Source organism: Clytia hemisphaerica, unplaced genomic scaffold (assembly GCF_902728285.1).
Source record: "Clytia hemisphaerica strain Z4C2 unplaced genomic scaffold, Clytia hemisphaerica genome assembly, whole genome shotgun sequence".
Lineage (NCBI taxonomy): Eukaryota > Metazoa > Cnidaria > Hydrozoa > Leptothecata > Clytiidae > Clytia > Clytia hemisphaerica.
This window is the reverse complement of record NW_027104416.1, coordinates 38,127-55,323: the sequence shown is the minus strand read 5'-3', so window position 1 is coordinate 55,323 and position 17,197 is coordinate 38,127. Positions and strand designations below refer to the sequence as shown.

The window sequence follows — 17,197 nt, the reverse complement described above, 5'->3', positions numbered from 1 at the left end:
AATACCAATAAGGTATTTAAAATTTGAAATGAAAGTCGAAAATTTTTAATGCACCGTAGCTCATTATCCAGACAAACTTTTCAAACTTTTAAAATACACATTAATGAGGAACTATAGTGATTTTTTTTGAAATAATGAAAACCGTTTTTCAAAAGAAAATTGCCTGTTTTCTCCTTGAATCTTGAATTCTGTTTCTTGAGTATACTGCAATTGCGGTACATGAAAAATTTAAAAGTGACGTTTATACAACAATTGCAGTAAGAAATTACTACCGCAATTGAGGGATTTCCCTGACTGTTGTAAAAGACAAATCAATTATATGACGTTTTTATTAAAAAAATTTCTTCTGGAGTAACTAGTTATTGTTATTCAATAGGTCATTGCGCGCATTCTTCCAAACGATTACCGTGAAGGCGGATAACTTGCATCAGTGGAGGTTAACATGCATAGCCAGTGAGGATCTTATCGCGATTCTCAGATTTACGGAAAACACCAGCTTTTTGCTGATTTTTGCCTCGATTGCCCAAAACCCGTAACCTTTTTAGCTTGAGGGAAGAAAAAAATTAGAGTTTTTGGCTTTGCCAAAAAAAACGCCTAGTCTAAATTTTTTCATCTTCGCAGGATCCATTCCCAACCTCAAAATAAATCTTTTTGTCTAGGGGTTTGTTTGGCAAATTCTTCCTTCGAAGAATATCGATCACTTTCGTTTTCCCCTAAAGACCGCGAGAGAAACTTTTTGTTTTTATTTTCAGGTATGCCGCCAAACATTGACGTCATCGTGTATGGATTTAGCATGAACAATAGGAACGACAGACTCAACAAAAGGAACAAACAATAAGACGACCGGAGAATCTTACGATGAGGGCGTTTTGTCTCCGCCTGATATCACGCCCACAGAAGACGCTGTTTAAAAAGCGGGGGTAAAAATAGTAAGTACTGTAATAGCTTTTGTAAGTGTTTATTTTGCGAAATATATAACCATTTTCTAATATGGTCTACAAATTAGCATTTCTAGAATTTTGATAATGAAAACTTTAACCCCCAGAAAAATTATGTATTACCTATTACATAACTTTACATTTCCCGACTCGCTAACTCCCAGAGGAATTCCTGATTGTAAACCCGATTGGTTAATTTCGGAACATCTTCATAATGGCAGATAATTTAGAAGTGTCTAGTGGAAAGGTCGTGTGAATTTTCAGATGTCAGTGGTAATTTTGTTGGTTGATGGCTAGCCTGGAGATCCATGCTATGATTTCTTATTCTATATACTGATGGCGAAATATATAGCATGGTATGGGCTGACAGTTTGAATTTCCCATATCCTAATAACGGTTGAAAACACAGCCAATCAACTCCTGTTATTGTTTTACTGGTCACACTTTCTTAAAGAAAGCGCAACTTCCGAAATTTGGTTTTTATTTTAGTAAGTGAGGACAGCGCTAAATTCGAATTTCCCACTGTAATTTTTTTGAGGCCAAAATCGGACTCACAGCTCTGACCCGTCAAGTATTCATCAGATTAAAAAAAAATACGCAGACGGGTTCCTGTCTAGTTGATGGCTTGTTGAATCTGGGGAAGAAAAAAGTAAACAGGTATAGCTTTTTCTAACCAAGGATCTGAAGGATTCGAGCCACACTGATAGCCCTCAAATGAATGACCTGGCTGGTCCTTAAAATACAAAGTTAATAAATCAAAACAAAAATGATAGAGTAGAGCTGTGACCGGAGCTGCGTAGTTCATTTGTTTTGAAATTTTGCTGCTTAGATTGGTCAGTCATTTGAGGGCTATGCCAGTTTGCAGAGTATGGCAGAAATCATCGAGATCTCGGGGGCAGAGGGTGTATCAGTTTCAAGGGCAGGGGCAAATTTTTGATAATTTTCTCAGGTCTCAGGGGCAAAATCACTGAAAATTGGCCAATTTTGTTATTTTTTCTTGTTTTTTAGTAGCCTTTCTGGGTGCGGGTATACAAAGTCTAAGGGTAGGATTTCAATGGTATAATTTTTCCTTGGGGGGCAGCCATGATATGCTCTGAAAACTGGGGGCTATGCATGTTACCCTCCACTGAACTGATGCAAGTTACCCGACTTCACGGTATTCCCCTCGCCACACTGCGAGATAGAGATTCCAGTACTTGTGAGTTTTAAAACCTACATAAAAGCAAAGGGCCATTCCAGAATTTGTCTGTAACTGGGGGGCGGACGACACAGGATTTCCGAGGGCAAAAGTTTTTACAAAAATTCGAAATTTCCAAGGCGAGAGAAGAAAATGTATGAATTTTCAAGGCAATTGAATTAAAAAAGGCAAAAAAAGAGTGGCATTTCCGATGCATTTTGCAAAAGTACACGGATTTTTATCGGAATCTCCGACCACCACTGGAAAAGAAACACAATTTACAAACTACCAAAATTGCAGAAACTGGTACCTTTTTTCTATGCATCATCGCCGCCATTTTTTGAGTGTTGTTTACTAAACTGGTTCTGGAGTATAGTATTAGAAAGCATGCTTCAAAACCTGGTTAATTCCAAGAATTCGATGGGGTCTAGAGCAGGCTGCGCGCATCCCCAGAATTTATTTAGTTAACTCACCCTCGGCAAGCCCAGGGGCTAGATGTAGATTTAACCAACGATGTAAAAATAAGTAGATAACCAACTACCTCTCTAGAAGGCACTTCTCCCAAGAGAAGAACCATTGTTTTCCTATTGAAATGAGCACTCTATTAAAAAGCTCTGTGTGCTGTGCGTGTTATGCTTTTAGCTAGATTTTGACACACTTTTTGACATCCACTGAATTGATAGAAAATTTGAATTGTTATTTACTGCAAATTTTGGAATTTTTTTCAAAAGATAAAGGTACCAATCTTTAGACAAATTGACTACGGATCGGCCTGATACTGTACCACTTAATCTTCATCTGGATAATAAATAAATGCTCATAAAATGCTGTTATCTGAAAAATATATGTGTGATTTGAAATGCGATATCTCACGTATGAAAAGTGCATGAAGGTTGCATGATACAAAATAAACAGATGAATGTTTATAGAACAATCAATCGCAAAAGGGGTTACGCACGGAGAACGAGTCTCGTGTTCGCAAAGCGAAATGATTCTATAGACGCCTCAAGCCCACACTAGTTTTATGTAAGAAGAGGTGAAGGCTATCAATCCGCTGCTCAAAAGAATATCGTACTCTTTTTTCGAAAATCCCAAACCCCAAAGAAATTCCGAAAATCCAAAATTCCATAAATCTAAAAATTACAACTTAAAACGGTCCAAAACTCAAAATACTGTGAATCTTTTGATGAGGACGTCATTTTGGCCCTAAATGTCGTCACCGAAAGGGTAATGAATTTTTAACTTTACTGAAGGGAAATCGATTTCTAATTGATTATCGATGATTACCAATCCAATGAAGACTCAATAAGTAATAGTTATCGCATGACTTTGAGTGCAATACGAGAAATATTTTACGAGCGAGGCGAGCCTTTTTATTAAACGTAAAATTTAATAGATTTAATCTATTTACAGAAAGTTAAAGGAACCAAAATTCCAAAGTTAAAAAATGAAAAATAACTTCCGGGTCTCTATAATTTCGAATGTTTTTGTTCGAAAATCTTGTTAGATTCGAATTTTAGATTCGAACAAAAACATTCGACCGAAGTTCCCGCCGAAATTATGCACATCAAAATAAAGAAAAACTTTGTCGATCCAGAAGCTTCAAAATAAATGCAGCAGCTTTTTCAGAGATGTGAAATTACTATACATTACAGTATACACAGAAAAAGAAGATGTATTGTATTTTTTCGATTGAGAAGAAATTCTTCATTATTGCGTTTCTCTATCAGATTGATAACACTTTTCGATGTTTTTGTTTCGATGCATAGATGAGAAAATAATGAATACTGGTTTAAGCTATGAATGGTCTGAAAGAACATTTTTGCAACAAAAACTAATTGGGGCGAACTTCTCGACTTTCAACTATCGTCAAGCTGTAAACGTGTCGAATTTTCGAAGTAAGAAGTTTTGATTGTTGAAGAATTGATGCTAAAAAGTCAAAGACACAGTTTTTTGTGTGGTGTGTGGAGGATTGGGAGAGACACAAGAGACTTTTTTACAAAAATCCCTCGTTACCTGGTTTAATCAAAGACATTGAATTTCCCTCGTTTTATTATGGAAAATATTCTTGACAAGTATTAAAGAATTTCAAGTCTTTATGTATACATTGATAAAAAGAACTGTTTGGTTTTCACGAAACGAACGAAAGTGCCGAAAGCTGAATTTATTTGCTTTGGGTCGTGTCACGTGTGTGTCGAGTAGTTTTGTAATAATTTCTATATATTTCATCAGTTTTAATTTCACTGACTTTTTGGAAAGAATAGAATATAAGAGCTCATCAAAAAATATTTTTTTTTTACGTTTTTCCATTATTTATTTCGAGAGTTCAGTTCTTTTCGGCTGTTTTGTTTTGATTTTCTCACGCTGTTTACCTAAATGTTAACCAATTTTTATTTAAATTCGTCCTAAGGCCTCATAACACCCCTCTCTCATTGCATTCTCGATAAATTTTCCGATCCAAAGAGGGGTTAGCCATTTCCAAACTCCTTTCCAATCCCATCTTATTCCCTATAAAATTTCCGATAGAATGAGGGGTCAACGACCTCCCAATTCCTTTCCAATCTCGAGTTATCGCATTTTTCTCTTTTGATGACGTCATCAGCTGAAAATGGCTAAAAATTCAGCCAAGTTTGAAAGTCCTACTCAAGCCTTATAAACTCTCCCATCTCATTCCCCATAAAATTCCCGATGGAATGCGGGGTCAACGACCTCCCAACTCCTCTTCAAACTCGAGATATCGCATTTTAAAGTTTTTCCCAAACCCGTGACGTCATTGGGTCCCTTTACCCCTAATGTTATCAACGGACAATTCGCGAATTTCGGAATTTTTGCGGTCAACAGGTACCTTGTGCCCCAAGGGTCCCAAAAAAACAAAAAACGTCAATTTTTTCCAAGGGAAAGTGGGTTTTTAAATTTGCGAAAGATTGAAACTGCAACGACTTCTTCTTAAAAAACGCTAATTTTCACGAAATTTTCAAAGTTTAAACATTCCAGAGGCTAAACATGGTGGAATAGCGGCTAGACGAAAAAAAAGCTGAAAAAAAACTGAATTTCCATTTTTAGGGCCCGCATATCATTGAAATTTTGTAAATTTTGCTTACGCGCATGCGTTTGCCAAAAGAGTCGCACTCCGCTCGCTAACGCTCGCTCCGTGCGTAATAATATCTAATTAAAAAATTCCTTCTGTGAGGCTGCCTATAGGAAAATACACTTTTTCTAACCCAAATTTTGGAAAAATATACATCACGTGATCGATTTTGTCCAATAGAAGGTTGCAAATGAAGCAAGTTTTTATTTAATTGCACTTTTTACGATGCAAAATGCCATTAATATTTTTACAACCGTAACACGGATGTTTTTTGAGAATCAAGGCAAGTTGGTTATCTATTATTTTTACATCGTTGATTTAACATTTAGTACATACGTCTCAAGCATAAGATGGCATTTTTTTGTGAAAGGAGTGTGCCTTACTTGGGGGGTAATTGACAATTTATAATTGAAAATGCTCTAAAAATGGCATTCTTACCTTAGCTTGAGTAGCAAAATTCCATGATGGTGATATTCTTAGAATATTCTTAATTTTTTGGCCATTTTAATCATGGAAATTCTTATTAAAAAAAGCGTGTAATTTAAAAAATTAAAAATATTTGCTCTCTAAGCAATTTTTCGTGTGAAATTCATTTTCATTTATTCGCGAAAAAAATTGTAAAGTAAAGTTTGTAAGCCTAGAGTACTGAACTATGTGAAGAAAAATAGAACAACTCTTAGAATTCTAATAATAAAGGAGCATCCCCTCCATAGATTTCTAAAGCCCGAATGGCTAGATGGCGTACTTTTGCTGAAAAGTGTGCCAGTGGTTAGGTAGGAAATCCCACCTAGGTCACGTGACATTACGATAGAATTTAAGCGCTTGACCAATCAGAAGCTTCGCGAGTTTTCGAAAACAATAGTAACAAGACGACTTAAAGTCGAAAATTTCGCCTAGAATTTGAACTGCATGGGAAAAACAAGAAGTAGAGATCTACTTTACATCGAGCCTTGATGAAACAATTTCACAAGAACAACGAGGCTTAAAATCACTAAAAATTAAGACCAATTTAAGAATAATTGTTTTTTTATTTTTAAGAACTCTTATAAAGTATATGCTTTTATAAAAAGTAAATATGCTCATATTGCACGCCATCACTTGTTTACTTTGTAAGAACTAATTACCGAAAGGTATATCACCGTCTTTCAAGAGTTATTGATTTGATTCTTATAAAGTATATGCTTACAAGAGAAATAAATATGTTCATATTATGCGTCATCCCTTGTTTACTTTGTAAGAACTAATTACCGAAAGGTATATCACCGTCTATCGAGAGTTTTTGATTTGATTCTTATAAAGTAAATGCTTATATGAAAAATAAATATGCTCATATTGTGCACCGTCCTTTGTTTACTTTGTAAGAACTAATTACCGAAAGGTATACCACCGTCTATCGAGAGTTATTGATTTGATTCTTATAAAGTATATGCTTATAAGAAAATAAAGAAAAAACAAAAACTGTGAAGCTAAAGACACAAAGATATATGACGTAATCCAAAGAAAACCTACGAAAATCGTCCGTGGTTATACGAGCGTGTAATTTGTAAATTAATTTTAGTGAGTTCGTCCACCGTATCAAGTACTTTCGTTTTCTAATTTTTTTCCGACCCGCGACGACCCACGAAAGCTGATTGTAATACTTTCGCTAGGCGAAATTAACAAGATTGTTTCCGATATTCGCTCTTTTTCGCCTGTGATGGCTTATAGAACGACTAAATCACGTCTCCTTTTCACGAGAAACAAACAGAAAACTTTGACCAAGGGATAGGCTACGTCATATCTTCCTTCGTTCGAGCGTAAAACTCCTACTCTTCGGGATATGAGCACTGCTCTTGTTTTGAATATTGAAATTATTCGGATAAATCGCATGCGCACTGAGGTTTTAATGATACAATAGAAAGTTTCGAAACCTAAGCCAACCAGCTGTGTTTTAAACATTCTTTTATTTGAAATCTCTATTGAAACATCTTTTGTGAAAGTTGTCTATTATGTTTAAACCTATTAATAAGCAATTCCCGGTGGGGGCTACTAGTGGCCGCCTATAGACCAAGAGTAAGGCCTAAAAGCCTGGAGCTGTCTATTGTGTAGACTAACCAAGGGATCGATTGTTTTCAAAATTTGGAGGTATTTTCGTATTCTTATTATCGTTCCATAAACTTTAGTGGAATCTTTGAGCTTACATACTATCGTACTTTCTGTACATTGTAGTTAGACGCTCTAGTTTTTGTTTTTTTTTGTCTACACTATGAGAAATTTATAATTTCAGTTATTAGGTAGCGTCAGTTGGACTGTTTCTTCACGCGTTTTCCTTTATATTTAGTGCTGCCTTCGGCTTTTTATTCGCTCTTTTCATATTTACTGGGAATCGCCGAGAGCTGAGGTTTTTTCCCTTTTTAATTTTACTTAGGCGATTCCCTCTTTTCCGCATGGGTTACGAGTGGATCTAGTGTCGCCCACAGATATCTGTAAAGCCCGAAGGGCTAGATTTGCAGCTTTGTTCAAAAAGTGAAGCTCATCTTTGGAAGGATTTCCTACCAGAGTCACGTGACTAAAATATGCAATTTCACCGGTTTGAGAGATGTGAAATAGCGTTTGCCACCTAATTTTTTTGATATCGCGCTCCGAAAACAATCAAAATGCTAGATCCTATCCATCGGCACGAAATTTAAAAAGTCAAATTTTAGCTTCACTTTTTTTTGCTGGAGAAAGCTTAAAGCTGCAAATCTAGCCCTTCGGGCTTAGATATCTGTGGTGTCGCCTGGGGAAGGCTCTACTTCTGTACGGATAGGCCCCGTAGCGGAAATACAGCGCTCTCCGGGTGTACGGAGTCTCTCCAACCCATCCAGGTTGACTGTTTTCATTTGCTTTTTTAACAACGTTATATAGTTCGAAAAACGAAATTTTAATTTACATATTGTAGTTAATCGCTCTGTATATATTTTTAAGGGGCATAACATATATATACCAAACCGTATTGGTGATGAAAGAGAATTTAATAATAATAAAAATAAAAAAGTTCATTCAGAAATAGACTCTAGTCTAGGTATACTTTTAAATACCATAACAAGGAAGGGACTGGGTTCAAGTTTGAGGTAACGTGACCAACTCAGGATGCGCGTGGTTTTCACACAATATGCCGGATTGAAAGTAAAATCTATCGCTAGATTTAAAAGAATGTTAGGCTGCTGGCATCCACTAAAACGGATTCGTGCTCCCTACACTACCTGGAGTTTTGTAGAGGTCTGCGATTCAGACTAAAAGGATGTAGGAACCGCTAGATACAATCCGTCGTCATGATGTCTGGATGGGAAATTACTAAAGCTTCACTTTTTCTTACATGGGAAAGGCCAAAGGTTAGATTTTACTCAAGCTTTATAAAACTCAATGAAGTTGATGACAAAAAAAAAACATATTGACTTTTTCAATTTCTCCGGCAGGTCCAAAAGGTGGGGAAAGCAAAATAATCTGAAAGGAAAGCATTTCCATAGCGGTCTGTATCTTTGACAAGGATGAAATAGTCATAAAATACATACCTACCCTAGCAAAATAAACTCACTAGGGAATATATTAATTCAATTACTGTGCATATTGCAAAAACTGGTAAAAATTGCTATACCCACGGTAATCAAATGTCTGGTAGACATAGCGACCACACACCTGTTGGTGTGAGGCTACCCTGTCCACCACCGTAAATTGATGCAGTAACCGACTTTGGAAAGGTTTTTATATGACTAATATAAATCTCCAAGAAGAATCAAAATGAAACAAAAAAAACAACTTTTCAGTTGGAACGAACACAACAAGAAATGAAAAGTGGTATGAAAAGAATAAAGAAATCTCGAATAAAAATCTCATAAAAACACGAAAAAGAAAAATTTCGATGGCTCTTTCCAAAAATATCCAACACAAAAATGTAATCACGAATGCTTCAAATTCTAAGAGAATTTATGACTGCATCATTTTACCTGCCATCTGCATTTTGATCTTAATTTAAAAGCTAAAATTGTCTGTATTTATATTATATATTCATTAATTTTCGCTTTTGGTGAATCTGAATAATTTCATAGCTGTAGCAGTTGTGACATCTGCAACTTGACTCGGCTCTTGTGAAATAAGCTTTGCAATGTAACGGACGATGACTGACAACGTGCACGGTTCGTTATCTGCACAACACGAATTGAGTAATGTTTGACTGATTGGATCAATTTCTGCTTGTGGTACAGATGGTGTCATGTAAGGAGAATTTGTTTGAACGATAATTTTGTCTAATGGAAGAGTACCGTCTTTGATTGCTTCACGAAGACTGCCGCCATATTTTTCTGAAATTGAAAAAAATGAGAAGAGTGGACAGCGAAAAACGGGACTGCAGGTTAACTTTAACTGTTTGGTTATAGCATGAACATATAAACGACTGGACATCTATCTTTTATTGTCTCTTTGAAGCGAGCTTCGTTGCCGCCTGTATTTCAACATTGGTATAAAAAATCCGACAATATTCCGTCATAATTTTATTTCTTTGAATTATTTAGGTAAAAGTATTGATAGAGCTTGAACATTACTCCTAATGTACAAAAAAATTATTTTCGAATTTTTCACAAGTTTGTAATATATTTTATCAACATTTTCAACTCTAAAATGCAGAATTTCAACTGCGTGTATACTTTTGAATCCCTTTTGTCACTCCAATAATTTTTTTGATGACTTGAAAAAAATAGCTTGCCAAAGTTTAGAGCCTGTGTCATAAGAATATCGAAATTAGAATGCGACACTCTCTAAAATTATTAGACACTTTTAAGTCAAAATTTAGAAATATTAGTCTGAGTTTTGACAAGCTGACGATGATTTTGCCTCTGTTATCTTTGTTATGATATAGATAAAAGACTTGAGAAGATTAGAACAACAGAGACTTTTGTCGAAGTTTTGACGTTGTTCGCAAGGTACTCCCAAGTGGTATATCATCAAAATCTATTGTTTCATTTTATGCTTTTAACGAGGCGGCAACGAAGCTAGCAGCCTTTTCTAAAAAAAGACAAAGGAGATGGATGTCCAGTCGTTTATATGTTCATGGTTATAGGGTATTAGAAATTTCTCTAATCATCTCATTTACCTAACCTCTTTAAAAATACTCCATGGATGTGTTATGAGATTTCTTAACGCCAAACACAGCCACATCCACCAAATCGTTCATGGCTGACCTGGACCAAAGCCTACTCTGTCTGCCCAAAAATATTGATAGTCATCAGATTATTATGATACATTCCTCGGGAAAGAAATAGATTAATACCTAGATGTGAAAAGAATCAGAAAAATAGGATGAAATCCAAAGAAAAGAATCTGGTTCAAAGCAAGATCATACCTTTACAAAGATAGCCAGTTACTCCAATATAATATCCACGGTCGATATAAGCTTTAATTTGATCTTTAGTTCCAGTGAAGCAATGAATAATAACTGGTGGAAGGGCATCAGTGAAAGGTTCAAGAATATCCAAAATACTTTGATGAGCGTCACGGTCATGAACAAGTAAAGTTTTCTTGTAGCGAACAGCCAAATTGATCTGTGAAACAAAAATTAAGAAAAATTCAAACTCTTCAATTTTCAATGTGTGAATGTAGCTTGACGAGAAGCTATTTTCAAGACACTCTCAAGCCAATTGAATCTCAAACTTCTCATATAGCTTTACGCAATTCAGCATGTAAAGGTTACCTGTTCCTTGAAGGCAGTTTCTTGTAATTCTCTTGGGGAATAGTCTTTATTGAAATCCAAACCACATTCACCAATGGCAACAACACAAGGATCTTTCACTAGCTCCTCGATTTGATTAAGTGATTTATCCGTCCAGTCATCCTTTACAAAATGTGGATGAATGCCTACAGCTGCATACAAAATATTTGGTCTTGTTTTAGACATGACAACTGCTGATTTACATCCATTCATTTTAAGTCCTGTGACAACCATTTTTTGAATACCACCTTTCAATGCACGGGCAATAACGTAGTCAATGAACTGGTTGAATCTAAAATGATAGATAGACTTTATAGCTTTTGCTCAGACGAATAGTAGAATGTCCTTCGCTTCTAAGATCAGTATTCCAAGATTTCAGTATCATCAGCTGTTCCAGCATTTTAATAAAATTGAGAAGTTTCATGTCTATTCTGGTCTATTTTGCTTACAACAATTTTGGTTTGTTAGAACATTACCGTTACTTTATAAATAAACACATTTTTTGAGGAAAAATTTTTCCATAAATGCCCCTTTGAATAACCCCTCCTATAGAGGGGAGTTTATTTGAAACAAGTAGCTAAAAGGAAGTATGATATATATGATACCAAACAGTAGCAAACGTACTATTATAGTATTTTAACTGATTTTGACCTATTTCTACATCTCAAAGTTAAACATTTGCAGGCAAACTTTGTCAAAGTAATACGGCAGCTCTTAAAATTTGTCTCTGGAACTCTAGCACTACACAAGCTTGTCAGTTCAGTTTCTTTAAATGAGGAAATCTTAGATTTAAATTTGAGGAAACCTTGGATTTGTTAAATTGCATCCGCCATCAACCAAAGAAAAAACTTGATCTGCTTCTATGGCTGGAACAGTGTATTTTTTTCGTTGATCATATCTGTTACCACCTCTACCATTGTTTCTATTATAACCACCACGTCCACGTCTGTTGTTGTTGTAAGGTCGCTGTTTATTTCTGTTTTCTTTGTTTTCATCATTTTTCTCATCATCTTTTGTTTTGGCTTCTTCGATAACCAATTGTCGTCCATAAAATTCAATACCATTCAATTTCATAAGTTCACTATGGACATGTTCAGGAACATTAACAAAAGCAAAGTTCTTTGATTTTCCAGTTTTTTCACAAGTAGCAATTTCAATTGTACATGAGGTTTTCAAGTATGGAGTGGCTGCAAGTCCAAACAAATTTACTAAGTCATCTCTGGTTACATTGGTTCCAAGATTTCCTAAACACAAAATAAAGAATTCAATAATTAAGATGGATGATAATGGAAAAAACATCACAGCAAAGTTATTTGTCTCAGCTGGTCTCAGACATGAACATGAAAACCTTTTTGACTTGCTAGGCTATCAAAACATTTCTTGACCTGGAAATCTAGATTTATCCCTAACCAATCCCTAGGTAGGACAGGTTTTTCTCCAGCAAACCTCCATAGGATTTACATAAGACCTTTACTAGAGAGCCCTCTACTGAGCCCTTGCAAATGAACAAAGCCATCCTTTCCAGACGCCTTCAGCATTGTTTATCACACTGATTAAATATGGCTTTTAGGCCTCACTCTTGGTCTATAGGCACTGCTATGGGCGGCCACTAGTGACCCCTACCGGGAATTTGCTTTTTAAAGCTGTGTGTCCACTGGAAAAAATAAGTTTGTCGCAAATTTGTTTGTCGCAAAAAAATAATTCCAGACAATTAAATACTTTTTGTTTTATTTGCGATAGGGCGAAAAAAATAAGTGATGAAAAAATGAAAACATTTTATTCTATACCGTTTATATTTTACTTTGTATTTAAAAAGAACAAAAGATTTTTTAATTCCAGACATATGTCTGGATTTATTTGTTGTCAATAGGTATTTGAGACTAACTTACTTTTTTTCAGTGGACACCCAGCTTAATAAGATTAAATCATAACAGAAATTTTAAGCAAAACAATTTTATCAATAGATTTAAGTATTGTGCACTATTTCCAGACTGGCCCGGTGGGAGAAATATTTCTCAGGTTTGCTTAGCATTATAATTAAATTTGATACCAAATTTTTTGATGATTTTTGACATTTTTCAAAGGGAATTTTGACTTCAAAAGCTTAAAACTTGAGAACCACTAACTAAATCTAAAAAAGTTATACAAAGTTTAAGTATGCCTTTCATCTTTACAATGTGAAAAGAATTACGTAAAAGTTCAAATTATTTCAGACACAGTTAATCTCCAAACCCTTATACTTTTTCTGGGTCACCCGGTATTTGGAGGAAAGGAAGCACCAGAAAGGGCGACACCTCAGTGCTTAGTCAGATAGATAAAAGCTACTTCTTTAAACAACAATAATCTCAAAGCAAAATGAAAAATTGAAAGTTGTTTCGAGATGTGACCTCTCATTCTATTGTTTTTGTAAACAAACAAAAAATAGCAAAGTTGATTTCAAACGAATTTACAATATAATTTTTTGATACAAAATACAGAAAAACCTTCAATTTTACTATATGCATGGAAACATTCTTTTGTGTGAAAAAGATTTATTATCTTGCACTTGTTTTTACTTACGCATTGCATACTTACTGCACATGCGTGACCATTCCTGAAATATTGTCGACCTTTCAATCAAACCAAAACTTTTAATTCTTCGAAAATATTCAAAATCTGCTGGTCCCAGGGAAAAGGGCATGAAATTCTGATGAAAATTGTGATATAAAATATGCCTTGCAAAGGTTCATTAAAAGAACAATATTCAAGCAAAGTTTCAGCTACAAGATTTTGGATTTTGCCTCCAAAAACCTGACCTGAACACCCCCCACAAAACATGTGCTGACAAGTTCAGGTCATGTTCCAGACTTTGAAAGAGTTCAAAATCGCACAATTGCACAAAAGGGTTCAGTTAATTCTGCCAGTGTAAATTGAACGCAATCAAAGAAATTGTCATTTGATTGTTGAACGCAATCAAATCGTAATCGATATCACCCAGGAATTGCTGTTCGATGGCTTCAGTTGCATTTGCTCTCATTAATCACTCCTGTCTCATGCAGTACTAAAATGCGCCTGCTCATATCCAATTTTCCAATTGGGGTATTGGCAGCCGTTGATGCTACAGCTCTAACAGTCTACATTAACCTGATCGGTAAGATTCTTCCGAATTGGGAAAACTTCCTAGATGGGAAGAATTTACTCAGATTTTTTCTGCCCATTTGGGAAGATTTTTCCTCATCTGGAAGTTGAAAAGTGACAAATTTTTCGGTAAAGCTGTACGACGGCCGGCGAAAGCGAAAACTTTTTAGAGGTTTTATTGAATTTTAAGATTTTTCACCAAAAGAAAGAAAGTCAGACAGTGCCCCTCTTTTTTATCCCCGCCATATTAAAATTTTATTTGGTCCACCCCTCTTTTTTTGCTTTCCCCCAATTATTTCCATCGAATCAATTTTTGTAATCGAACCAGAATTTCTTCGCATGAAATACCGAACCTGATCGAGCAGTAATCAAACCAGAAAAATCTCGGTTCAATGACTGTTTGATTTGGTTTGGTAATCGAACAGTTCAATTGGCATCGCCTGGTTATATGACAATTTTGCAGTTCCCCTGTTTGGTTAACATAAATTTAACATTATTTTAACATAAAAATGCCTTATCAAGTTTAAAGTTTTAGAAATCTTGAAAATGATAGCCTTGAAACTGCTTGAAAAATGAAGTTTTGTTGAAAAATTAGTTTGGTTCAAGTAAGGTTTGCTGATTTTATTGCTTAAACAGGTCTTCTACGAGATCGCCTTGAGATCAGTGAAATTCCCCCAATCAAAATTTCTGGTTTTCATCCTCTTTATTATTTAAATTTTTCATTTTCCCCATACCTTAAAAAATGGGGCCAAATCAGAATCCCCTTTTTAAATGGGTTGAGGACACTATGGTATTGTACAGGAAGAAATTTTGGCAGGAATTTCATTTGGCAGATGGCCGAAAAAGCTTATTTTGGCGAGAATTTAATTTGGTGGATCATGGAAAAAGCTTATTTTGGCGAGAATTTGATTTGGCGGATGCCAGATTTTTAAATCTGAAATCAGGCTGAAAACATTGATATCAGTGGTAAATTGTGAAAAATTGGCCATAAAAAGAAAAAAATTTAATTTGAAAAAATTAGTTTGGCTGGAACTTATAATGGTGGATTTCAGACAAATTCGCTAAATTTTCTTCCCACCAAAATTTCTTCCTTTAATCCAGACGGTGTCAATCGAACAACTTCGAACAAAAATCGCAATCGAACCAATCAAACGTTAGCGAACGCGATCGAATAATTGCGATTCGATTGTCAAACGTAATCGAATCTGAATCGAACGGCCGATTCCTGGGTAATATTCGATTGTGTTCGATTGCGTTCGAGTAAGGTTAGATTGGTGGTTCGATTAATAGTTGACTATGTTCCATTGGTTCGATTACGATTATGTTCGATGAGTTTGATTGCGATTAAATTAAATTGGATCACTCTGTTAGAGCTTTTTAGCGTGGGGCGGTCGAGCGCTTATTAAGTATAGTACGAAAGCGAATAAAATCTAAATCATTTCAATCGAACGTACTCAAACATAATCGAATACAATCGAACGTAATTGAAGCAATCGAACGGCAAATCCTGGGTAATATTCGATTGCGATTCGATTGCGTTCGACAATCGAATCGCAATTATTCGACTGTGATCAATTGATTCGGCGTTCGATTCGTTCGATTGACACCGTCTGGTTTAATTTAATACTTTTTGGCACATGATAAAATACAGTATGGTCTTAACTTGACTAGTTCAATTTGCAGGTTAGTAGATCTAAACCAATCGACAATGTGAAATTTTTAACTTCAAGTAGGCCAAAACCTGCTCATCAGAGCATGTAGTATACTATCTTCACTTTCTGATTTGAATGATGGTGTATCAAAATTGTTAAAGGAAAAAAGTGGTTGAGCTTCAGCTTTTGAAGTAAAACCTGCTAAGTCATAACATGATCTGATTTAACACGTGCAGATCCATAAATGGGCAGTTAATAGTTACAATTTGCTGGTTACATATGCTAATGAGTAAGCCACAATTTATGTTATAAAAAATATCAAAAATCATCATACTTTAGAAGAACAAACTTACCAACATATATTTTCTTATTTGTAGGTGCATCAGGTGCTGCAACTGTTGTACCAGTTGACATTTTTAATAGAAAAGTTTAAGCGAAATCAGCTCCAACCGAAATGCAGATGGCAAGAGGAGATCGTCACGGCCCTGCGAATCTTATTGCTCAACACGTGCAAAATGCGGACCAAGGAGGCTGGGGTGGAATCATAGATTGAAGATAGAGGAATTTTTCTCCAATTTCTTTTGACTTTGTAACAAAAAAGGAAAAATTAGGCATTAGAAATTTCAATTTATTACCTAGGTAATTTTCATCAAATGTTTTGGGGGAAATTTTCGAATTTGTTGAAATTTCAATGGCAAATCAAATAAATATCAGCTGGTGATTTTTTAGACAGCGGAATTTCCCGCCCGCGTTTAAGAAAAACTTGCCGGCAATGAACTCTCACGCGTTTTGTTTCACATGCTACCGCGGTTAGTCGAAAACGCGGGTAACATATTTTCTAATGTAAACATAATGGCGGAACTTGTAGTGGGAGAAACCAAAAATGAAATTTTATCAAAAATTCACTTGGCTTTTGGCTTTTTGACTTTTGAGAATTTTTTATATGGAATGGCAGGTAACACACTTCATTGTGTACATCATTATTATTATTTGATACACACAAAATTTATTTCCTTCCTGTGAGACTTTGTTTGCATGTTAAGTATAAAGCCAAACCAGTATTTAGATTTTCTTTTTTTTTCTAGCTAGCTAGCCTACGACCTGTCAGCTAGCTCTGGCGGCTGGGGTATCTATCCAGCAGTCTGGGAAATCCTCTTAGTTATGGGCTCAACTTCTGAGTAGTTGTGCAAATTACATGGCTATCAAAATTGTAGAATTTCTTAAAAGCAGGGTGCAATAGACCTTTTTTCAAAGAGCAGAGGAGGACCCTGCCGACGCACCGGACTTAACGAACACCGGACACGCGAAAGTCCGGTGTAAAATGAGAATTTTTTTTACCACCGGACAATCTCTACACCGGACTTAAGGAAGTCAGATGTCCGGTGTGGAAGAAGGATATTTTTTCCACCGGACAATCAAACCATCGGACATGAGCAGTCCGGTGGGTCCGGTGTTTCTTAATTTTTTGTTTCATTAATGTCCGTCCAAAATTCCCTGTATGCA

The 17,197-nt window shown here is 35.6% G+C and overlaps 1 protein-coding gene across 1 annotated transcript; it reads right to left on the bottom strand.

Moving 5' to 3' along the window:
* Nucleotides 1-8,682: 8,682 nt before the first annotated feature.
* Nucleotides 8,683-16,211, bottom strand: LOC136820266 (3'-5' ssDNA/RNA exonuclease TatD-like). Its single transcript, XM_067076462.1, has 5 exons — nt 16,048-16,211; nt 11,731-12,169; nt 10,908-11,217; nt 10,560-10,758; nt 8,683-9,522 (listed from the first exon to the last, which is right to left on the bottom strand). The coding sequence occupies exons 1-5, from the start codon at nt 16,106-16,108 to the stop codon at nt 9,233-9,235; spliced, it is 1,299 nt and encodes a 432-aa protein (XP_066932563.1). The 5' UTR covers nt 16,109-16,211; the 3' UTR covers nt 8,683-9,232.
* Between the last annotated feature and the right edge of the window lie 986 nt (nt 16,212-17,197).

Excerpts from the sequence above, each read along its gene's own strand:
- LOC136820266 (XM_067076462.1), bottom strand. The coding sequence starts at position 16,108 with ATGTCAACTGGTACAACAGTTGCAGCACCTGATGCACCTACAAATAAG. Across the intron at positions 10,759-10,907 it reads AAACTGCCTTCAAGGAACAG|ATCAATTTGGCTGTTCGCTA; the intron begins GTAACCTTTACA and ends TTTGTTTCACAG. Across the intron at positions 9,523-10,559 it reads AACTGGCTATCTTTGTAAAG|AAAAATATGGCGGCAGTCTT; the intron begins GTATGATCTTGC and ends TTTCAATTTCAG.